Raw genomic sequence first — 26,520 nt, forward strand, 5'->3', positions numbered from 1 at the left:
AATGATTTTTAAAAAGTAAGTATTATATGGACAAGTAGTAACTTATTAGCACAATAAAATAAATATAAAATTAAGACTCATAAATATATATATTTTTTATGTTTATTTTTTAACATATGATAAATATAGAATTCTACAAGACTATATTATATAATTTTTATAAATGATTAATATTAATATAAATAGAAATATTATAAAAATAAAAGTAAAATTTATATTTTATACTAGGCTTAATTGTAAAAGAAATTCTGAATTTTACACTTGTTATTAAATATAGCACATAAATTTTAAATTTTTAGTTTCAATATTATATTTTAATATCAACTTCAATTCTAGAATTTAATAGATTTATTTGTTAAATTTGTTATCTAGATGTAAACTCTGGTAACAATCACCATTAGAGTTATTGATTCATTCTATTATTAAAATATTATTTTTTAAGTATATAAAATACTTTGTTTTTATTTTTTAACTTTAAAGTTTCATTAGTTTTATGTGTTTAAATGGTAATATTTTAATAGTGAAAGTGTTGACTCGATTTCTCTTTTTTATTGTTGTTGTTGAAGTTTACGCAACGTTAACAAATTTTATTGATAATTTTATCGGATGTTAAAATTAAAATTAATATTAAAATTTGATGATAAAATTGAAAATTTAAACAATAAATACTAGATTTGATAATAAATACAATATATAATTTTTTTTGATAATTAAGCTTTTATACTAATATTATTATAAATTAAATTATATAAATATAACATAAAAAATCTTAAATATAAAATAAATAAAGTATTTATTAGAAAGAAAAGAAACAATAAAATTAACTTTGCAGCACAGGACGTCAGCGTGTACATAACCAGTAAACGACCAAGAAGCAGCTAAATGCCAAAAATCATCAATATGACATTTCTTTGCACATTAAACTCATTGAAATTGAACACACAGATACCCTTCTCTCTCTAAACCCTAATTTAATTATACTAAATTGAAGTTTATATATACTATATTGTACTTTTAGTAATATTATTCTACAATATCTCACAAACTCATGGGCTGTGCCTCTTCTCTTCCAGGTATTTTCCAATTTCTAATTCTAATTCCCTAGGGTTTGGGTGGTTCTTACTGTTGGTCTAAATTATGTTGATCTAATTGTAATTCAATCTTTTTTATGGTTACCTAATTTCTTTGATTTGGTAAATTTCTTAACTTTCTGTTTAACTAATCTCTCTGAGCTGGAAAAAATTGGACTTTTTAGTGTTTGATTGAAAAGGGTTGGATTTAGTGATTCATTTGATAATTGTTGCTAAAGTCTAGACCATTTGTTGATTAGAGCTCTTTAATGGGTGACCCATCTGAGAAGTCCTGCTAATTCTGTTATTTTTTGGTGCTTTTTTGGGGTTAATGTTTGTTTATAGATAGGAATTCTGGGAGGTTAGGTGGTCTCAACAATTCTGATAACAATGGAGTGTCTGATGCAAAAAACCTACGTGTTAAGGTAAATTTTACGTCTTTATATGTTATTCCCTTTATTTTTTTTTTTAAATGAGAGTTTAGATGTTAACTTTAAGTTTTTGGATTTTCTTTCATCGTTTTTCTTGTTTATAATGTGGAAAATCTAAATTTGAATGTGGGTTAGGAGAGAGAGTGTTAAAAGGAAATATCATGTTCAACTGGGAGCTGACCTATTAGTGATGTTATAAAAACTTTTATATATGCGAATGCTAGTGCTAAAGTATGTTCACCTTATTTGGGAAGACAATTGGTAGAATAACATTGTGCATATGGAGCATTTTAGGGTACAATTGGTAGGATAGTTACCGGACTATGCAAGGAAGAAGGAAGCTTATTAGCAAGATGCTTATTACAGCTGAGTGTGCAAATACTTAATTCAATTGTAGTGGGAGTTTGAGCCATCTCCTTTTAATCTATTTTGTTACTGTTGGTTTTGTGAAGTTTCAAAGAACTTCCAAGGATGCTTTAGCCTGATTCTTCTAGGTGCTTTTGTTTTTATGTGCCTTCACTTCTTGGAAGTCATTCTTGGCATGGGAAACTCAAGAAATCAAGTGGTCACTAGTGCATAATTTGGTTGTACTTGTTAGTGATGTAGTATATTTGAGTTCCAGTTAGATTCTTGTGATAAGTTTGTGGTATTAGAAAATGTCTCTTTAGCATGGTTATATGTTTTGACCTTTGCATTTTTATAGGTTCTGTTGTTTAACAACCCCAAGAAATTTGGCATACTACCTTGTTAGCTGTTACCATAAATTTGAGATGCCTTATGTGCAAATTTGGTGCTCTAGAATGAATTCATAGCTCCAAGATAATACTGAAATATGGTTGTTGCTGTCTCTATTTTGGGGAAACTTTGTAAAACTTGTGCAGTACTGGTCGGCTTTGTATATTATTAGAGGTTAACTGAAAGCTGTAAGAAGTGTAATGTGGATGTTTTAGAATTTGAATTCTGTCAATTAAAATGCGTAAGTTCTTGCTTCTTTCCTTAGCTCTTATCTTGTCGACCAGCTTTGAAATTAAGTATAAAATTTGTGTGTAGCAGCATCAGTTTCTCAGGAAGAAGTCTCTGAATTTGATAGAAAACTGTCAATTATAAGCAATGCAAGTAATAATACCAGATTTTTCATATTTTTAGATGTTATGGTCTGAAATTAGTAATCTTTCTTTATTAGTGCATCTGAAATTTTATTCTGTTGCTTTGAACAGCTGGTATTATTAGGTGATTCTGGTGTTGGTAAAAGCTGTATTGTTCTTCGCTTTGTTCGTGGTCAATTTGATCCAACGTCCAAGGTGAGGAAATTGTAGTTGCCCCATTCTACTCCAACCCATCTCATCTTTTGTATCTTTAAGTGAAATTCTGGTTGTGCATAGAAATTTAAAAGCATGCATTTACTCTCTTTAAAGTCTTAAAATTATTCTTTACAGATTTAGCATTTATTCATTTTTGTTAATCAGGTTACAATCGGAGCGTCATTTTTATCTCAGACAATAGCTTTGCAAGATTCTACAACAGTTAAATTTGAAATATGGGACACTGCAGGACAAGAAAGGTATTGCTGGCAAAGTGATTTCAACATGCATACACTCACGTACAAGCAAATAAGTGCACCTTTGAAATTTCACAGGAAAATTAATCTTATGATATTTGTTTCTTATGGTGGGATTGTCTGCCTTCTTCACTCCTGTTCTCCCCTTTAATTTGCTGCAAAACTCTAATTTCTTCCTGTTTCTTAATTTAGGTATGCTGCATTGGCTCCACTTTACTACAGAGGTGCTGCAGTTGCTGTTATTGTGTATGATATAACAAGCCCAGATTCCTTTAACAAAGCACAGTATTGGGTTAAGGTAATTTCTATGGATCGTGATAGTACTTGTTTTTGTCTCTCTCTCCCCTGCTTATGCCATTTTGCTGAAGTAACTAAATGATTATATTGGCTAAGCTGTATAACAAGGATTTAACAGTCTTAGTCTGAAGTTGGAATCAGAAGCTATAACAAAATATCTATGCTTCAAATTGTGAACATTTTCCATTTACCTTTAACAATTAGCTAGAATTACAAGATTAATTTCAGAAAATAAAGCCAGGTTTGCATTTATTAAACTATGACATTGAGACCAATAGGTCAGGTGATTAGTGGTTTAGTATCATAGTTCATGCAACATGATTGGATTCAGGTTTCCCATGTGCCACAATCTACTTTGAATTGGGAAGGCTATGGTTGAGTTGTTTGTGCCCTGCAGATTTTGCTGCAGTAAATATGTGATATTGCTATTAATCTTTCGGTTCACAAGCATTGCTTGAAAAGACAAATTGGTCATATACTCAAATTAATGGTTTGACGGGTATGCCAATTGTCATGACATCATCTTTAAATTGACCAAATTGCGAGATTTTAAATTTGATGATTCACAGATCTTTACTTAATTGGATTCATGAATTCATTTAGGTAAAAAATAAGTTGAAATCCTTATTTTGTAAATTTGAATATCTACATAAAAAGCATAAATTGAATTTTCCTTATTTAAGTTCTCCTGAACCTGTACGATCCTTGTTTTCATTCATGAATCATCTGATTAAAAGTGCTTGCTTTCAGATTAGCACTTTTCAAATATAGCATGTAGTATGTTCTCTAGTTTGATTTTATTAGGAGATTAGAACTAATTTTCTTATATATTTTGATCAGTCTTTCCGAGTTATGCCTGGAAGCTTTGCAGGAGTTACAAATGCAGTTATAATTATCTAATGATGCTTGCTCTATGGTTTCTTGTGGTTAACTTTGTAAGTGAAAAATTAATTTGGTTGTGTTGTGTCACAGGAGCTACAGAAACATGGGAGCCCTGATATAGTCATGGCTTTAGTTGGGAACAAAGCTGATCTTCATGACAACCGAGAAGTACCTGTTCAAGTGAGTACAATGCTCCATGAAAAATAATCAGTATAAAGTGCTATATTATTATAGTTTAACATTCTTGTTTCATTCTTGAAGGATGGGAAAGAGTATGCGGAGAAGAATGGGATGTTCTTTATTGAGACATCTGCAAAGACTGCTGATAATATAAATCAGCTGTTTGAGGTACCTTCAATGCTTTTGGTACATTATTCTTTTATAGCATTAGTTCCACATGCAACTAGTATTACTGCAATGAATTGTGAATTTCATATCAGGCTTTTGTTAATCACCCTTTTTTACTTTTTTCCCCTCCCGTACCCGTCATGCGTCTCCAGAAAAAGAAACATGAAAAGTAAAAAAGAAGAATGGGGTAAAAATATTATTTCTCCTCTATTCCCTAGGTGCAAAACCAGTGACATTCGCCTACTAGATGTGCAATTATGTGGCTCAAGCCCTGATAGGTTATTGAATTAAAGAAATCCCTCAAGAAAAGGGAAAAGAAGGTTGGATGTAGAGGGAGTTTGTATCACCCTTAGCTCCTTCTTTTTAGCCCCTCTTAACAAACAGAGGGTCCATTCAGTACTTGCTGCCCTGTAAAACAGACGACTGTGTCATCACTTCATAGTATTTGTCTGCTAGATGGTTTAATAAGTATTGTTAACTTATCAATCTGTAATGGGGTTATTTGATTTACAAGCTCTGGTAATAATTGACAGTATACTTGCTTGGCTGTGTTGGATTACCTTTTTCTTTCCTTTCAATGAGTAGAAAGGGTGGTTGGGCAAGTATAATGGGTAAACTTTGATGAAACTTGATTCTGTAGCCAGGCTTTGGTCAGGTAATTAGATTTTGGGTCAGTTTCAGTGACAGTTGATAAAGTATTTGTGCATTAGTAGGTATCTCTGGTATCAAATAGGCTAAATACATTGTGTTTAACCGGCTAATGTAGATCAAGGTTTAAAATGTACATAATAGGTTTTTGGCCTCATGGATATGTGAGTTATGATTAAAATGGAGGTAAATAGGCCTCAGTGGATGTTGAACTGATCGGAAGATGTACAAGTGGATTTCCCTATCGGAAACTTGTACAATCTCTATATGTGGGAAATCAGAGCTTGTTGATTATTTGGATGTTGACTTGACTTGGATGATATTCGAGCCCACGGTCTTATGCGGTATGTCCACATTTATCTTCTGTATAGGGAGGCCCTTGCTCGGATAGTGGTAACGGAAAACAACTTGTGGGGATATTGCAAGTTGGAGAAGGTTTATCCTTGACTTCTCTTCACTTCTGAACCATTAGTGAACTGAATTTTGATGCAACAGTTTAAGATTATTTAGCGGTCTTCGTAATGGAGGATAAACCAAGGATGTTGATCTTCATAAATTTGAGAGGAATGAAAAAGAATGAGATGGAAGCTTCTTTTTGAGCCTAACTGATAAAGAGGAGTATAGATGGCCTCATCCTATCTCTTGTATAGACAATACTAGAACTTTGCCATTTATATAGGTGAACCTCACTGGCTTTAGAATTCTTATTAAAGGATTTTCTGTGAGCTTCTCTTATAATCAATCATGTGGATTGTAACTTGTAAGTAAGTAATGCATATGGATTTTGTTACAACTATAGAGGGTTTCAGAAATTGTAATTGACAGCAAGTATGTGTAGTATCTGCTGAAGGCCTAGTGCAATTAGCGAGGCCAGCACCTAGGTTGGTTTTCAGTATTAGGAAGCTATTCATAGAATGTATCCTCATATTGTATTGTAGATTGAATTTCCAGTTTAGAGCTGAGGGCTGACAGTGTCTCTAATTTGGCAGGAAATTGCTAAGCGACTCCCCCGTCCGTCTCCATCATGATTCCTGAACCATGTAACTGATACATTTAGATGGCTCCTATTATTGTGGGAACCTACCTGACTGTATGACATTTGTGTATATGGTGGTATCTGTAATCTTTGCTCTATTTTATGATTTGGAGTCTGATATTGTTGTTTCCGCGATAATATTATAAATTACACGGTACTTTGTTGATAAAACATCGCATATAATATGTTTGCATTTACAATCAAGGGAAGAAAGCTATTTAAAAGAATATCATGATATGAATACTAGATTATCTAAGAGGTTACTGTTTGAAAGCACCATTTTACTCGGATTTCTTACACAGTGCAGAGTGTCGGCTTTCGACTAAGGCACTCAAGCAGCGATAAGGATCTGACCTGCATCCTCAGGATGCATTTCTGATAATGGAGTTGATACTAGTTTGCCAACAGCTTTAATTTGCCTTAGTTAGCAATCACACACTATTGATAATGCATGCCATGCCTTCACATAAAAATGCATCCTTATCCTCCTTTTAATCCAAATGGTATTAGTAGGATGTAAAATTTCAAATGCTGATTATGGTTATAATACCTGTTAGGCGCGAGCCGAGCCGAGCTTTTCAAAATTCAGATTCGGCTTGCATAAAACTAATCGAGCTTGAGCTCGATGATTTTTTTTTAATTTTAGAGCTGAAGCTCGGCTCAAGCTCAAATTTAATAAGCTCGCGAGCTCAGCATATTATATAACGAGCTAAATTTAAGCTTGGCTATTAGCTCGATATTTTATAGAAACAAGGTAAACTTGAATTGGACTGGTATACAAACTCGTATTTAAACTCGAACTCAAGCTCAAAATAAAACTTGTTAAGTAAATTCAAGTTTATCAAATATGCAATCGTAAATTTTATAATTTTAAATAAATTATACATAAAGTAAAATATTTATTTAATTTCTAAAAGTTAAATAATTAGATCAAATTTTTGATATAAAATATGAATTCGGCTCGTGAGCTTATAAATGAGCTAGACTGCAAGCTCATTAACGAGCCAGCTCGCAAATTTAAACGAGTTGAACGTTACTAAACTCGAGCTCGGCTCGTTTATTAAACGAGTTCAAAAATGAAACTCGAGCTCAGTTCGTTTATCTTGACAAACGAACTTGAACAAATTTTTATTGTATTGAATTTCGAGTAACTTGTGAGTGATTCGGCTCATTTGTAGTTCTACTTCCTGTCATTGATTTCATAGCACAATGGCAAGGCACCCAGCTGCTAGTGCATTGCTTAGAATCCCACAGGAGAAGCTCTGACCTGATAATTGTCAAGCCATGGTTTAATGCTGAGGTTTCCAAGAAAAATAAGCATCAGAATCTATCTAAGCAATGCTCCTGGACACAACAACCATGCTTGGCCCTGGACTGTGGTGGTCAACGTTGAGGAGAAAACTGACGACACCAATAATTGGTCTCAAACTGAACCGGAAAAACAAGTGGATTCGTTAAAATTTTTAATTTTAGAAAACCGATAGCTAATTAAATTTAAAAATAGATAAAATACTTAAATTGAGTTCACATATTTTATATACATGCGTAGATTACTATTATAAAAATTATAAAATAAAAATATTTAATAAATTAATATATAATTTAATACTTAGTAAACACATTTAACTATTTTTGAATATTTTTCTTGCCGTATAGTAGGAATTCATGTAATATTATATATTTTATAAATTTAATGCATAGTTAGACTTCAAATAAATTTATATATCATAAAACATTTAAATTTTTTCTTTGCTTTGATTTAATGACTTAATATCAATACTAAACTTTACATGTTTATATTATCCAATTATATTTCTTATTAAAATTATTATTTATCAAAAATTATTATTTTAATTGAATAATTATTATTTTTTATTTTCTTAAAATAATATATTTTAATAATTATTTAATATAAAGTATTGAAAGAGAATGGTTGTACTTAATATTCCATCGATATATAATTATAATGTAATTAGGATTGAATTAAATTAATCACTAATTAATTTTATTAGTATTAGAAAATCAAATTAATTAGAATAAGATTAGTAATTATTTGATTAATTTTAAGGGTATTTTAGACAGTTCAAAAAATTACTCAATGAGTCAGTTAATTGGATAATGGTTATACAATAGATTAAAAAAAACTTTAACAATAAAGACTCTTGAGGAAAAGAAAAATGAAAAATATAAAACAATGATATTTTTTTTTTATTTTTTTTTAAATTACAGTTTTTATCTTTTTTTAGTTTTTCTTCTATTGTTTTTGGATAAAACAACTGCAAAATAACTGAAAAATAATAAAAAATTAACCACACCATTAATTTGAAAGAAAAAGGTTAGAAAACAATACTTTAAAAAAAAAAAAGTAAAAACGATATTTTTTATTAATTTTAAAATATTTTTGAAAAGTGTCCAAAAAAAATTGATAAAAGAAGCCCAGATAGTAAGTAAAACATTTTCATATGTATTTCCTTGGACAAAAGCAGAGGAACAGTTGGTAATGAAGTGGGTAACACAGAGCATAATTAAACAATACCTTCAAGATAAAGTTAAAGAATACCTTCCTTGGCAATACATGTATCTACTTGCCAAGTTTTCTTTTTATTCAGTGTTTGCAACGTCTTGGTCTCTAGTCCTCGGTTCTTTGTTAAAAATAACGCAAACTCTCATTGTTCTGACCTGAGAAATGATACCCAAAAGCAAGGGGATTCTATGTCTTTTTTTTTTTTTCCTTATTCTTGTATCTGTCGAGCATTTCATGCATTTTTGTAATGTTGAGAAGACAACCCAACTATATATATCATGAGTGCACGCGGACATAGCAAATTAGATAGTCAAGAATTTAGTTCGTCATCCTGTTAGGTTGGATTCCCTTGGCGCTGCATGCCTGCCACCTCCAAAATGTTCCGATGACAGACAGCTTATCTAAGAGTTTCTTAAGTATATTAGGTGTAAACACTCCAATGAATAAGAGAATGACATATATATATATGATGATTATATTTTGGTATTGGATGGTTGACAACATATTCGATTAATTAAAACTAATGAATATTATGTCAATCATTTATCAATTATCAATTTGATGTATAAATAAGGACATATACGATAAACTAGGTTATCTAATGTCATTTTCTTGTTCCATTTTTCAACAAGTACTGTGACAGTTCAATGATGCCATTTAATGCTTGGCCTTGAGACCTAATTAGGCTAACATTTATTAGACGTTGCTCAACAGAATACTTCACTTTCATTACTGTGGAAGCACTATTAGAAGAAAAAAAAAAAGAACTCCTATACGTATACTGTTTGCAAAAGGCAGACAACCCTTCATCCCTGCAGTATCTGTGTAACTGCATTGTTCTTGATAGGCACAATCAGTGCCGGTGCATCGTCAAGTAACATCTAGGTTTAAGCCTCAGATAGGATTTGTCTACTGATACTGAAAGACTGATAGTTTTCATGGAGTGGGGGGGTACATGATAGAAGTAAGTGGAGTTAGGTGATTGTTTTTACTATATCCAGACAAATCAAGATGTGAGACTTAATGGAGTAGTTAATGAACACTTTTAAGGTACTGTTTTAGCTAAGGAGATAAGTTTTGTAAGGAATGGATCGGTGAAAACTAAGTTGTAGAATCGGCAGGTGTGGATTGAGGATTGATGTCTAAAAGGAGCGGGGGGCCAACAATTCTACAAATCTAATAAGGAAATAGTGCATTATTATTGACATTCAAATTCAAGCTCATGACTCAGAGAAAAACCTCAACAAGGTGATTATGGGGCCATGTCCCTTTCCTCCTTATCCGACCCTGTTTTCTGTGGAATTGTTGAACAACAAATGTGCCTGTTGGGGCCAGTGTGGAGAGTTCTGAAGTGGGTTGGATAGGGATATATCATATATATGTTGTCATGTAATGGACAAATTTCCCACAAATACTTGTCAAGGACCATATGAACGTGTTTCAGTCAGCATTTTCGGACTGTCCACCTATGTTCTAGTCTATATATTGCCTGACGTTCGAACAGTATAAGGAGAAAAAACCCTAATGCATAAAATGATAATGATCAAGTGCATACGTGCTCACTATGCATGTACATGAAGAGAAATAACCTGGCCTGTGCTTATGCAACAACTCTTGTAGCATGATTTACGAACATAGAAAAGAAAAAGAAAAAGGAAAAAGGAAAAAAAGAAGAAAAACTTTTCAAGGAATATAGACAAATAGGAAACCTTTCATTACTGCAACAAGAAACTCAATAATACTTGGATTAGGATATGCTATCACATCTTTCTTTTGCTTTCTCAGCCAGTCTCTCTTTTTTTTTTTTTATTTATTTTTTATTTTTTATCTTACCCTCCTTTGGTAAGGTGGGGACCTTAATGTCAATGTGAATATCTACATGCTTAAAGTTACTTATCAGTTACCTCTTGTATTTTGCAGAAAATTTTACATTCCCTTTCAATTAACATTGTTACCCTTTTTTACCGGACCTCTTTTCTAGTACTAAAATGAGACAATATCTTGTCAGCATCTTGATTCAATTGTTTCATGGTGTTTGCTATTGCCTTACTGGACAAATGTTCTTGCCTGCTTGTTTGTCTTCCATGTTCTCAGAATTTGCGCGACCCTTCCTAACATATTATTTTGTCTGATGAATCTTTCTTTGTCAAGTATATTAATGCAGTTTCACCATTATTTTGACCTTTAATCTTGACTTATTAACATCAATAGCTACACCACAGATACACGAGGCTCCTTGTTTTGTGTTAATTGGGTGGAAGGTTTTTATCATAAATACGAAAAATTATTATATGGACAATGATGTATCATGTCATTTAGTAAAGTGCCCTTCTTTTTTTCATTTAGAGAGAAAGACTATATATATAGTTAATTTAAAGTATGTCGGATAATAATTTTTACGAATGATAAAATACTATTTTAAAAGTTATAAGACAGTTATATGTCTAAAGTTTAAACTCAAGACTTTAGTTAAATTAGTAAAGACCATTATCATCTTATCTACACGCTTTTATATGTAAAAAAAGACTATTTTCAAATAACACACCTGTGAATGTGATCTTTAAATATCACATTAACAGCTAGACTAGACTGATATGAGTACTGAAGTAGCAACATCATTTTCAGTTTTTACATTTGCACATGAAGAGATAATAAGAGCCTTGTTAATGTACATAAAAAAATCTGACCCTAAAAAGCTACATTCATCCCATCTCATTGCATAATTTTTGTTGCTTATAAAATTCAAACATTTCACTTTCTAAATTCTGTCATTATATAAATTTTCCATGACAGTCAATCTTGTCGTGTTTAAATCATTCTCTTAAAATATTAGGCAGATGGCTCAATCTCAAATTTCTCACAAAGTCGCATTGTAAGATTGCATTTGATCATGTGGGCTCTAGTTGAAGAAAAGAAAAGAAAAGAAAAGAAAAATAAAGAAACCTCCTTGATTAATGCTATTACATATTGGTTCAAGGATTTAGGTTCAGAGCAATAAAAATGGTGTTGGAATGTTTTATTCCAAAATTCAGGATAGAACTTTACAAGTAAACCTCCAGGACATGGAATGGTGGCTGAGCATTTTAAAGTTCGAACTTGTGGAGCTTTTTCCTTTAGTAACAACTAATGGTCGCCATTTCTGTAAAAACAAGTTAATTACACCAAATTTTACAAGTACTTATACAAGTTTCAGCTTTAGAAGTTCAGATTTCTTTTTGAGATACACATTGATTAGTTGATACCTCATATAGAAATTCTTAAATAGTCTGCCATATCATTCATAGGCAAAATCAATTACATATTTATTTGTGGTATCATTTAGTAGGTATAGTATTTACATTAATTGAGTTATTTATTACCACTAATCATCCATAATTAAAATCAACTACTCCCATCACTCTATACTAACTCACATTGGCATTTGTTTCAATTAATAATTGCAAAAAGGCAGGTAGCAATACAAGGTACCAAATAAACCTGCAGTCAGTATTTCTTTTTTCTTTTGTCTTTTTTTTTTTTTAATTTAAAAAAAGAAGAAATTCAAGCAGGACGAGGATATATTTTACACTCATATCAATTAATTAATTTCTCGATTGAGTATAATTAAATAAATTTAAACCATATTTAGCTTATGAATTTAGGGATTATTAATTATTACATAGTATTAATTACAAATATTGAATTGAAACAACAAAACGGAGAGTAAACCCGTCTGTATGGTGTGTTTTAATGGCTAGATGCTTGTAAAAAAAGGGCAGAATCAAGCAAAGACTACGCCACAAGAAATGGTGAGTCACAACCCATTAAGCTTGTTAGTTCTTTGCTCTTTTAGCAAGTGCACATAGTGTTGAATTCTTGAAATAATATTGGCTTTCACTCCGTTCGCGAAACACTTAATACTGGGAGCTGAAGTTTCGAGTTTGAAACACTCTTTCTTTAAATATAGCAGTTTATTTTTTAATTTTTTTTAAAAATTCACACCTTCTTTTAATATATTAATATACTAACATGCTAATAATATTTATCAGTGAATTTTTTTTTCGAATTGCATTGGTCAAAATAATAAAATAAAATAAAAATTATTAAAATGTTTGAGCATAGGATTTTGAAGGTATTGATGGGACTAACCAACCTCCTAGGGGACAAACCCACCTGAAGATTAGAAAATAATTGAGGTCCATTTTTGGCAATAGTTACTAAATGCTTAAGCAATTTGAAACTAGTTGCTTTAGTCTCTCTTTAGTTTGATAACATCTCAATCTTTTCAAAACCCAATCTTCTTACTGTAGTTGGCGTGAACCCCAACAAACTCTTTACATAAACTATTCATTTGATTATTATTATTGTTATTATTATTATTATTTCTTCTTTACCCTGTTAGACCCTTAGGTCATGTTTTAACTGATATTGGTTTTAAGTGATGTTTTAACAGATAGTAGATGCAGAAATTAATTATTTAGGGGAGGGGTAATAGTTGTTGGTAACCTTATCTATGTGATCATTTTTAACATAATAACATGTAATCATATCCTATCCATAAGTAATAACCTTCAAACTTATTTGGCATTTCTGCTTGGTACAAATATCTGATACATTCCTCTCTAATTCCTAACACCAACAGAGGTATGTCTAGATTATGACAACCTTGGAAATTTGAATTCCATCAAATGCTTAAATGTTGATTTCCCATTTAACCTAATTTTAATGGGGTAAAAAAATATCTTCTTTTTGATATTTCATTTATTATGTATATATAAACATAGCGAGTGAAAAAGAATTTGCTATTATAGTTCAACATTGTGTTTACTTGAAATCAATAAAATTTATAGGATTCATTTGTAAATTTAAAGTTTACGTCCTTTGAATGAAATAAAAATTAATTTATAATTCTATATTAATCAAATTTATGTGGAATGAATTCATTCTATACTTAAATTAAGAAATGAATGTCATATCAATTTAAATTTATGATTTTTAAAGTTTATATAAATGCTATATTAATTTAATTTAACTAAATTGATAAATTAATCAAATTACGGTCAAATTGTACTATATTTTACTAAGAATAAAAGAATAGGCCAGAATTAAATCTACTCGAAAATGTTTAAGTTTTTTGATATTATTAGGCTAATTTTAATTTTAATTTTAATTTTTTGTACTGTTACTTGAAAATATTTGCTAACAGTGGAGTCATTTTAAATGTTTAGTCTTAACAGTATCAGAGAGTTTTTTTTTTTTTTTAATAATATTTCTATAAAAAGGAAACAAAGCCAATCTCAAAACAATAAATCCAGATAGGATGATAATTTATAATTTATTCGAGGATATCCACTTAAATTCTATTATATCAAATTGGATGATATTTGAATTGACTGGATAATAAATATGAGTATATATATATTTGAACAAACTATATTAAATATAGACAGAGTATAAATAATATAATACCTTACCCATATTTGTATTCATATTTCTACCTGTAATTATTTTCCTTTCACTTGGACAATACTATGAATTTTATAATTCAATTTATTATTTAATTATCTAATATATTATATTTAAAGAATTAAAAAAACTATTTAATTATTAATTTTTTTATTTTAAAATATAGCCTATGTGAATATATTATATATTATTTTAATTAAATAATATTATATTAAAACTCAAGATATGCTTGTTGGGCTTTAGAGAATGAACAATTCTTCTTGAACATGTCTTTTATTTGGTAGGTAATATCGATCGAAGCTAGCGCTCAGTTTATGAAATTATAAATGCTCAGTTTATGAAATTAGAAATGTAAATCAAGAAAAATAATACAAGTTCATCTTCTCGACCCATCCAACCATTAAAATTATTAAATTAATAACTTCGCTAAATATATAAAATAATAAATTTATTTAACTTATATATTTAACGAGATTATTAATTTAATATATTGGTTCGACCGGTTCAGTTAATCTATTTTTTAGATCCGTTTTGATTGGTTCTATTTACTGGATTTTTTTCTCAGCCCTACTAATTATTGCTTCAATTTCTGCAGTCGGAATAAATCAATTATGCGTAGGGATAATGGCAATAATTGCCACTAAATTTAGTGTAAATGGGTTTCTAGTGGATTATGCTATAGCTTGACCGTCTGTCTTTTCTTTTTCTTTTCCTTTTAGAGAGCAAATATGATTCTTTTATTACTTATGTCTCTTAAAGGAATTTTTTTATAACAGATTAAGAGAGACTATAGATTTCACTAATGCTCGCTGTTCAAAGAAATCACTAATTTTGGCTTTAACAAAATACCAATTATTATCATTATTTCTTCCAAATTGATACTCTTTTTTTTGTCTATCCAAAAATATAATTCATCTTTTTTAATTATTAATTAATGTTTGGTAAGTATCTCTAATGTTTGGTGAGTATCTCAGCATTTTCACGTGTGATTGATTGTTGAGCATACTAGAGACCCGATTACTTCAAATAATTGTTATGGATGCAATAAATATAAAATGCGTTACCATTTGACTTCTAATCTAGATGATTGTGTAAGTAATAAGGGGACCTAAACTACCTTGAATTCTTAGCTATAGCTGACGCAGTATCGCCAAATCAACACACATAGCTAATTAATAAGCTAAAAGCTAAGCTAATAATGAGTTAAAAATATAAAATTGAGCTATGAATATGTGATCAATAAGCTGAAAATGTAAAAATGAGCTTAAGAAATAAAACTAAGTGCTAAATGACTGTAAGCTAAAAGACTTGAAAGAAATAACCTAAGAATTAGGTTTTCATTATTGTATTCTGATATCAAAAAGAGATACATCAGCCTTATATTTATACTTATATGTAAGACTTTGATAGAAACTAAATAACAAACTTTTAATAGCTAGACTCTAAATTTAAAAGATAAATACTTATTATATCCTAAATTTAAAAGATAAATACTTATCATATCCTAACAACCCTAACAACTCAAAATCTCAACACTCCTCCTCAAGTTGGTGCATAAATATCATACATGCTCAACTTGCCTAGACACTTAAAGAACATGTGACTCGAGACTGCTTTGGTAAGGATATCGGCCAACTGATCTTCAGAACATACTTTAGGCAATTCTATGATATTCTCAACCAACTTCTCTTTGATAAAAAATCTGTCAACCTCTACATGCTTTGTCCGATCATGCTGTACTGGATTATAAGCTATATCACGTACGCTTTATTGTCACAATACAATCTAACTGCCTCGGTCACGTAACCTAAATCTTCCAAAATTTGTTTTAACCATAAGGCTTCACACACACCAATGTACCATTCCTCCGAACTCACCGTGACTGAGGCAACAACATTTTGCTTCTTGCTTCTCCATGTCACAAGATTTCCACCCACAAACGAAAAATATCCTGCAGTTGATCGTCTATCATCGATTGATCTAGCCCAATCAGCATCAGTGTAAACCTCTATGTTTTGCCAATCCATATGTTGAGTGAACAAAATTCCTTTTCCAGGTGCAGACTTCAAATACCGTAAGATTCTTATGACAGCATTCATATGTCTTTCTCTAGGATTATGCATGAATTGGCTAACAATACTCAAAGCATACGCAAGATCAGGTCTTGTGTGAGCTAAATACATTAATCTTTCTATAAGTCTCTGATATTTTCCTTTATCAACGGGTACTTGGTCTACCTCAATGCACAACTTCAGGCCTTCCTCAACTGGTTTGTCAACTGGTTGACATGCTGACATTCCAGTTTCATGCAATAAATCCAATGCATACTTCCTTTGGGACAGAAAAATTCCTTTTGAAACTTCAATCCCAAGAAAATATTTCAAGCAACCCAGGTCTTTCATTTCAAACTCTTTGGACAAGTATTCTTGTAATGCCTTCCTCTCTTCTGGATCATTTCCTGTAACTACCATGTCATCCACATAGATAATGAGAGCTGTGATCTTCCCATTTGCCTTCTTTATGAATAAGGTATGGTCTCCATTACTCTGATGATATCCAAAAGCTTTCATAGACTTTGAAAATCTCCCAAACCATGCCCGTGGAGATTGTTTCAGTCCATACAATGATTTCTTCAACTTGCAAACTTTCCTATTCTGCATTGTTGACATACATCCAGGTGGAAGCTCCATATAGATTTCTTCGGATAATTCACCATGTAAAAAAGCATTCTTAACATCAAACTGCTGTAATGACCAACCCAAATTTGCAGCCAAGGATAATAACACTCTCACAGTACTGATTTTAGCTACAGGAGAGAAGGTTTCAGTGTAATCAATTCCATAGATTTTAGTGTATCCTTTTACTACCAATCTTGCTTTGAATCGCTCGATTGTGCTATCTGCTTTATACTTTATGGTGTAGACCCAACGACACCCTACTGGTTTCTTTCCTGCTGGACAATCAACAAGCTCCCATGTTTCATTCTTTTGCAAGGCTTTCATTTCATCGTTCATTGCGGCTTTCCACTTTGGATCAGATAAAGCTTCCTGCACACTGTTAGGAATAGATACAGTAGATAATTGATTTGACAGTGACTTATTTGATTTTGACAGGTTATGATTCGACACATAATGACTAATTGGGTATTTAACTTTACTAGAAATTTCAGGCTCATAACTAAGTTTAGGAATACCTCTGGTGGATCATTCTGGTAATCGTTTTCTCGGTGGATCGGGTTCAAGAATAGGAATATCTTCAGCAGGTGATTGGCTTGGTATTTCAGCTTGGGATTCAGGGTCTTCTTCACTTGAGGACTCTTCTTCAATCGATGGAGTTAGATCTTCTTGCTCAATACGTATCCCATGATTTTCTGAGTGATCACTAACACCATTATCAACCACTTCATACTCCTCCTGAAATTGATAATCTAATGTCTGAATTTCTTTATGTCTCTCCTCTGGAAATTCAGACTCAAAATACATCACATCTTCATGAAAGACTACATCTATGGATATGAACATACGTCGAGTTAGAGGATGATAACACCTGTACCCCTTTTTATTTGTTGCATATCCAAGAAACACACATCTTATTGCTCGAGGAGCAAGCTTATGGCGGTGATGTTTATGAATATGTACAAATACTACACAGCCGAAGACACGAGGAGGTAAGTTTGATGTTGATGGAGCAGTTATAGTATCATTAAGAACCTGAAAAGGTGTCTGAAAATCAAGAGTCCGTGAAGGACTTCGGTTAATTAAATATGCAGCAGAAGTAAGAGCTTCTCCCTAATATGATAATGGCATTTTTGCATGAAGCAATGAGGCACGAACAACTTCTAGTAAATGCCTATTCTTCCTTTCAGCTACCCCATTTTGTTGGGGTGTATAAACACATGTACTTTGATTGACAATTCCATTTTCTTCCAAATAATGCTTCAATTCAGAGTTATGGTATTCACCACCATTATCGCCGCGAAGCACTTGAATATGTGCATTATATTGAGTCTTAACAGGTGTATGAAATTTTTGAAATAATGCACTCACATCACTCTTAGATTTCATTAAGCACACCCAAGTCATCCTTGTGCAATCATCGATAAAAGTAACAAACCAACGAGATCCCCCTAAAGTTGAAATTTTAGATGGACCCCAAACATCAGAATGAACAATCATAAAAGGTAAATGACCTCTATTAAAACTTGATGAAAAAGAGCTTCGATGACTCTTGGCAAGTTCACAAACATCACAACGAAAAATAGAAACATCAATGTTGTTAAACAAACCAGGAAATAACTTTTTTAGGTAGGCAAAAGAAGCATGCCCTAGTCGTCTATGTTGTAACCAGATTTCTGCTTCATTTTTTTCCTTCTTTGGACCATCCATTGCAAACGCATGATGCAACTTGGAAGAAGTATTCGATTGCATGTCCAAGTAGTACAAATTCCCTCGCCTAATACCACAGCCAATCGTCTGCTTCGTTTGGATATCCTTAAAACAATAGAAATTGGGCCAAAAAATAACAATACAACACAAAGCTGATGTTATTTGGGAAACAGATAAAAGGTTGTAATTTAATGATGGAACAATTAAAACTGAGTCTAAATTTAAAGAATTAGTGGCAGTAATAGATCCCTCTCCAATAATTGGAACCTCATTACCATTTGCTATCAAAACAGATTTTTGTAAGGATGGTCTAAGTTTCTTAACCTGTCTAGAATCAAAGGTCATATGATTTGAAGCACCAGAATCAATTATCCATGTATTATCACAAACAGATGTAGAAATATTAAACACCTTACCTTCCTTGCTTGTGGTTGCTACTAATGTTGAAGTTGATTCAACATTGTCCTCACTTGTTTTGGTTTCAGCAACAGCGGAAATCAGGGAATTCTTAGCTTTCCTTCTTTGTGATCCTCGATTCTGATCCCACCAATCTGGATAGCCTACAAGCTCAAAGCAACAATCTTTGATGTGGCCTGACTTGTTATAATGAGTACATTTTTGTGTGGACTTTCTAATACCAATAGATGTCTTTGACTTGTTGCGAATCACCATAGCAGCAGCATCGGAGTCTCCATAGTCTCCTTTTAATGTTACACGGCGGTTCTCCTCTCGTCGAATCAGGGCATAGCTTTCTTCTAGGCCTGAAGTAGACTCCTTATGTAGGATTTCTCCATGAACCTACTCAAAGTGATCATCCAGTCCAGCTAAAAATATATGCACCCGTAGTCGTTCAATAGATTTTTTGTACGCAACCACATCATCAGGATCCTTCATGACCACTTTGTCTCTGTGATCCAATTTCTGAAAAATTGCAGTTAGTTTTCCATAATATTCAGAGAGAGATCTTCTATTCTGTTTGGCTGCAAATACTTTCTGGTTTAAGGCGAAGAGCTGCAACTCATCACTGTCATCATAGAAAGCTTTTGATAAAGAAGTCCAGATTTCATGGGCAGTGGATAAGCGTAAATATCGCTTCATAATCTCTGGACTCATAGGCATTAGCAGCCATCTTTTCACCTTTTGGTTTTCAGCATACCACTTTTCATACCCATCCTCTGATTCAGCAGATGGTTTTATTTTTCCCCGAATATAGGAAAGCTCTTCTCTTTCAGCAATATGCATTTCCATTAGTTGAGACCATACATCATAATTTGATTCTGTAAGCGTAATTTCTGCATTGAATGCTCCTTCAGATTGAATGATAATAGGTTTCGATCCAGATGGTTCACCATCTCTACCACTCATATTGTTTTAAGTGTTTTAAAGCCTTTTTTTTTTGTAGGCTCTAATACCAACTTGAAAGAAATAACCTAAGAATTAGGTTTTCATTATTGTATTTTAATATCAAAAAGAGATACATCAGTCTTATATTTATACTTATATGTAAGACTTTGATAGAAACTAAATAACAAACTCTTAATAGCTAGACTCTAAATTTAAAAGATAAATACTTATCATATCCTAAATTTAAAAGATAAATACTTATCATATCCTAACAACCCTAACAACTCAAAATCTCAACAAAAAGCGATGATATAAAATATAAGCTAAGGAACAATATGCAGTAAATATAATGCTGAAACAGTAATTGGAAAGCTTTAGGAATTTGATCACATCAAGTAATCGACTTACAGATGTAACTGAATGCTAAGGAACACTTGAGAGCTTTGAACGAATTGTAATCTAAAACTGAAAATTGCTTGACTATACTAAGAATAATTTTTCTAATCTTAGGATTGCTGTTCTAATCTAAGAATAGCTTTCTATTTAAGGATAAATATAAAGATAAATTCTATAAACTCTAGGTTCTTTTTGTTTGATTGGTTGGTGGACTTTGCTCGTTAAAGGGTCTTTCCCTATTTATAGACTTTCATGACTTAAGAGATACTCTGATATATTTTTTATTATTGGTTTGGTCTTTAATTACTAATCACTTTAAGAGTGTGTACTGATGCTTTTCATATTTGCACATGTTGTAACTTCTTTGCTTACTTCCCTATTCTTTTCAACTTCCAATCCACATTTCACTTCACTTCCCGCCTTTGCTCAACTTCCTTGTTAATACATTATAAATGTACTTTTTCATCCTGGGATATCCTTTACTTTCACACCATTTTCCTCGTGGTTAATATTTATATTTTTTTCCCCACTTAACAAGAACGTACTTTAAGTTTTTAGAAGAATTTATAACTGACTTTCAACTTTCATGCTTTCTCATGTTTTAAATGTCAATAATTTTTAAGGATTATTAAACCAACTCTTGGCCAGTAGGCCAATGACTTATTCATGGCTCAGCAATCCGAATATGAGCTAAAATCTATGGGTTTATAATGGAATTCTTTTAGAAATATCCAAAAATATGCTAAAAATATCATTTTTATTGTTAAAATTTTCTTCTTTCAAAAATACTATAAATTGAAAAACTATTTAAAAAATATGGTGGTATATGTTAGGTATACTTTTTTTACAAAATGATATATGTTATTTGCAAATTGGTATATGCTTTATAATTTTTATGATATTTAATTTTTGGTGTATGTTAGTATATGTTTAACATATGTTTAGTATCTATTCAATAATATTAATTTGATTGCAGGTCAAACCATTAGAGAGCTGAATATATATATAACTAATGTCTAAAACTATTATTTAAGAATATAATTTATTTTATATATAAATCACATTTGTTTAAAAAGAATTTGAAAATCGTAATAAAGAGAATCTTTTTTAAACAATTTATAGTAAAAAGTCTATATTAGATATATATTAATCAAAATTTTAATTTTAATTTTTTTTCAATAACAATAATATCAGCTTTGTTTGATTGATTTAGTTAAAGTTCATATAATAACTCTCATGATTATTAGAAATTTAAATCTATATTTCTATGAAATTATTAAATACTCTATATATTTATAACATAATATAATAAAAAAGATAAAAGCAAGTGAGATCCATTCGATAAAATATGAAATACATTAAGTATATATTTGATATTTGAAATATTTTAATATATATATATATATATATATATTTATTTATTTATTTATTTATTTATTTTAGATATAGAAAACTAGAAAGGTAAACTCTAAAAATTGGTATACATTATATTTATTTTAGTATATGTTTTATATATTTATAGTATATTTTAAATATTTATACTAAGCAATAAATGGTATATACTCAACAAAATATGATATACATTAAATATATATTTTGTATCTGCTACTATTTTAATTCATATAGATTGCATATTTATAAAAAAAGGTACACTCTTAGGAAATACTATATATTACACTTATTTTATTATATGTTTGTATAAAATGTATATGTTAGCTATATATTACACTTTTAATCAAAATTTTAATTTATTTAACATATGTTTTTATTTCAAAATTTTTTCTTAGTAGCAAAGATATAATATCAGTGTTTATTCAAAATAATGAAATACATTCAATGTATTTTAATATATGTTCCTTATATATAATATACTCATTATGTTTATATCTTTAGAAAAAAATAAAGAAAAGTTACAGTAAATGGTATAAATTTTACAGATTTTAGTATATGTTTCTTATATATTGGTATACATATAGTATATAAATAGTATTTGAAATTGGTCTTTAGTTTCAACTTATATATTTGGTATCTATGCACCTGTAAGCTTGACCACTATTCAAAAAGTTTTGCCAATTTCTTAAAACAAGCATATTATCAAATATCATAAGGGCAAACCATAATCCCATTTAATTCAATTTATTAACTAACTCAAGTAGTCATTTCAGTATTTGTTCATACATAGGTAACATGGATAGTAAAATACATTTTAAGCCAATTCAACAATTAGAGTGTCGCAAAGAAAAAGAAAAAGAAAGAGAAAGAGAAAGAAATATTTTTTGATGTGCACAAACAACACATCAAAAATTAAAAACTTTAAAAAAATCAAACTCAAAAAATTTGTGTATATTTCTATTAAAAAAAGAAGAGAAAGTTAATAGCAAACTATTTTATGATTTAAGCATATTAACAAATAGTTGGAAGACAAGAGAATATGAAGTCATAAGTTATCGTTATATTCACTTTAAGACATCTAAAAAACTCTTCAGCTTTTCAATATTTATATTCACATTTTATTCAACAATACCATAATATAAAATTTGAATCAAATATCAGTAAAACCATTCAATTAAATCAAGATCAAATAATTTTAAGACCAAATTATTTCTTAATTGTTTCTTCAAATCAAACCAAATTAGATAATAAGAATTTAATGTTAAAAAAGATATAACTCATAAATATTGTAAGAACCTTTGCCAACCAAACACCCATGCCTCTATCATCAATGCTTGTTGCTTTACAATTATATAGCTTTAATCTGAGCTTTGGAGTTGTTAAACTATCTTTCTTCTTAATACTGATCTAAACATTTCTTCAGATTTTGATACTCATTGAAGCTTCGCGCAACACACACGATGATGATGAAGAAAAAAACTTTGATATTCTCTTTTAGTATTGTTACAGCCATAATGAAGAAGAAGAAAAACAATAATAAGAAAAAGAAGAAAAAGAAGAAGAAGAAATGATTACAAAAGTATCAAAAGAGATTTAATACCACGAGAGAAAATACCATATAAATGAAATTAAAAAAATTAAATAAAGTAAAAAAGAAATAGAGATAAAATAAAAATAAATAAAAAATAAAATTACAGTGTAACTGATTTATTTTTAAAAAAAAAATAATATATAGTGTAATTTTTTATTTTAAAATTTAAATCAACATTAAATGAACTTTCTCTAGATACCTGACTTGGGCCGGTGCTAAATTTAAAAGTAAACAATTAGTAACTATCAAAAATATTTTTCATTAATTGATAACGGTATCGTATATAATCAATTTTTATTTTTCACTACAAAATTATAATTTTATAAGAGATTTAACAAAAATAAATTAGAAAGAAAATGATTTGAATTAATAGTGCTAATTAAAAACTTTAAATATGAAAAAAAGTACTATAAAACTGACCGAGACAGAAAAAGATATTACTTTTTTCGCAACAGCAGCGTTAGTGTTCAAAGAGGAAATTAAAAAGAAAACCACCAAATTATGATTCCCCACCAAAAACTTAAGTGCATAGAATCCAACCCTGTGAAAGAAAGAAAGAAAGAAAGGCACGTGCAGAACCTGATTCACAATGATTTTGGTCCCAGTTATAAAACAACTCACCATTTCTTTTTTTGTCTCAAATTTTCATGTTATTGTCATTTATAAACCTTGGGCATGAAGATTATGACTCTATTTAATTATGTAATAAGGCACGCGGGTGGTGGGTGGATGGTCGGTAGATGGTATTTACTCCCATATGTGACTTTATTTTTTGACATTTTTGTTTAAGTCTTTTATTGCATTTCATTATTTAATATTATTACTAATTTTATAGAGTAAAATTTGTTTTGTAAACGTAAAATTCTGTTTTAACAAATGTAATCATAAATGTAAAGAAACAAAGTTATGATAATGTGGTGAATAATACTAATTATGGAAGCATAAAAGATTTTAAATGATATAAATTATGAAAATATTGCTATAATAATGTTGATGACGAATAAGGTAATGATAATAGTTTTGGAGGGATAGCAACAAGGAAGTGAGTGCTCGACTTTGACATCTTGTTGAAGTCGTATAGGTGATCCAATGTAAAATGATAATTATTTCTAATTATATAATTCACGATCTATTAGGTCTCACAGATAAAAATAAAAAAGTATATAAAATATAAAACTGAGATAAAATGAATAGTTTAAATGGTAATGAGAATAATAATTTATTAGATAGTGTATATCAGCTGAAATTAACTTAATTAATATTGTTTATTGTGAGTAATTATAACTTACACATATTTATTATGGTAGTGATCCAATTCTTTCAAATAAATCTTGAGTACATCTATTTTAATAAGTTTGAATCTATCATACTGAATTAAATATATTTAGATGAATGAAATAAAAACATTTCAAAAATTGTAAATTTTATAAGAAAAGTCATAATTTCTAGAAAAGAAATATTTATAATAAAAGCTAGTTTTTGGCACTCACTTTTTAAGTTGTATAAGACATGAGATGCTCTTACATATAAGTTATGTATTTTAAAATTTTTTATTTACTGACTTAATAATCAAAATGACTATTAAACATTTTATAAGACCATCTTGACTATCCAACTTAGAGCTATACTCTAGCCAGCTAATCATAATCGAACCGTAAATTATCATTAAATAACTATAGTATGTATCAATTATTTAATATTTAATTATGAAAAAATTTAATTTATTATGTATGGGGAGTATATGTACACCTGAAGTATGGTTATAAATATTCCAAACAATGATGTCTTGAAGAGATTCGATGTATATATTTTTAGATGGGAAATTCACCCTCTAAAACATTCTGATGCTGACTTGTTTTGTGAGGTTTACTTGGTTTTGCTGATTTGACCAACTCAATTTTGGAAGAGACAACTCTTAATATTAAGTTTTATAATAAAATGGGGCCCTTTAAATGCTGAATTTTACAGGGAAAACTTCATTGAACAAATTAAACCTGCATAGCTAGGCTAGCCATATCTCAGGAGAGAGGTCTACCAGCATTTTAGATTACTCTTTTTTTTTTTTTTTTGTCTTTTATCTTTGCATCCTTCTACTCAATTTATTTTTTTTTTTTTAAGAATCTATTAAATTTTTTATATTTATTACATTCGCCATAAAAATAAAAAACTCATATAATATAAAAGAATTGAAAACTTTCACTCTCAAAAGTAAACGTTCTTGTCACTTAATCTAAACTTTAAATGTAAATATACTCAATTTCAATTAATATGTGAAAGCAACTTCTATAGAGTTGTAAATTAGAAAACTATTTTATTTTTTTCTTTTAGTTTTAAAATTTATATTAAAAAGTAAGTAATTAATGTTTTTTCTAAAAATAAGTTTATTAATCATAAGATTGTAAATTTATTTTTTTAACACAACAATAATTTCAAACAAAATTTATAAAAGCATTTCTAACAAATTTTTAAATTTTAGTAATTGCTTTTTTTTTTTTCTAAAATTCTTTTAAGAGTTAAATGCATATGCATTTCAAAAGAAATTAAAATAAAAACTTAATTGTTTAGGATATTTTTGTTATTATTTTTTTTAATGTTTTTTAACTAAAAAATAAAATACATTTGTTAAAATTATTTTTGTATTTAAAAAATAAAATTTATTTTCTATAAACCACTAAATATTATTTTTATATTTCTCTTCTCATTCTATTATGTTTACTAATTTCTTTTATTTTAACTTTTCAGTTTTCTTTTCCCACATTTTATCTCTTTTTTATTTTTTCCATTACATTTTCATATAAAATTAAAGAAAAGACTCTATTTAAAAAAAAAAATAATACCTAAAAAATTAAATATTTCTTAATTTTTTATTAATAAAAAACTAAAAGCAGAAAATACCATAACCATTATAATTTGATAGAAAAACATATAGAAACTATTTTGGGATGCTTTAAAAATCAAGATAAACACAATTTTGGCCGCAGATATCATTATGTATTACAATCAAATTTAAGAGTAATATGCACTTCACGGATTGATAAGAAGAATTTTTAGTTTTTTGAATTTAACTATTTCCTTATATATTAAGTTTCAAAGATTGATTTCATGAACAAGAAGATCTCACTTAAATTGGAAAGTGATTAATTTATCTACAAAGGGACAAGAAACGAAAAATT

General features: G+C 29.7%; 1 protein-coding gene across 1 annotated transcript; it reads left to right on the forward strand.

Annotated features, from left to right (window-relative positions):
- The first annotated feature begins 881 nt into the window (after window positions 1-881).
- Window positions 882-6,497, forward strand: LOC8260139 (ras-related protein RABF1). The gene is made up of 8 exons (XM_015725630.2): window positions 882-1,073; window positions 1,416-1,495; window positions 2,719-2,802; window positions 2,968-3,062; window positions 3,252-3,357; window positions 4,329-4,418; window positions 4,500-4,586; window positions 6,224-6,497. Exons 1-8 carry the CDS (start codon window positions 1,049-1,051, stop codon window positions 6,260-6,262), a joined length of 606 nt encoding a protein of 201 aa, XP_015581116.1. The 5' UTR covers window positions 882-1,048; the 3' UTR covers window positions 6,263-6,497.
- The last annotated feature ends 20,023 nt before the right edge of the window (window positions 6,498-26,520 follow it).

Source organism: Ricinus communis, chromosome 6 (genome assembly GCF_019578655.1).
Source record: "Ricinus communis isolate WT05 ecotype wild-type chromosome 6, ASM1957865v1, whole genome shotgun sequence".
In the NCBI taxonomy this organism is placed as follows: domain Eukaryota; kingdom Viridiplantae; phylum Streptophyta; class Magnoliopsida; order Malpighiales; family Euphorbiaceae; genus Ricinus; species Ricinus communis.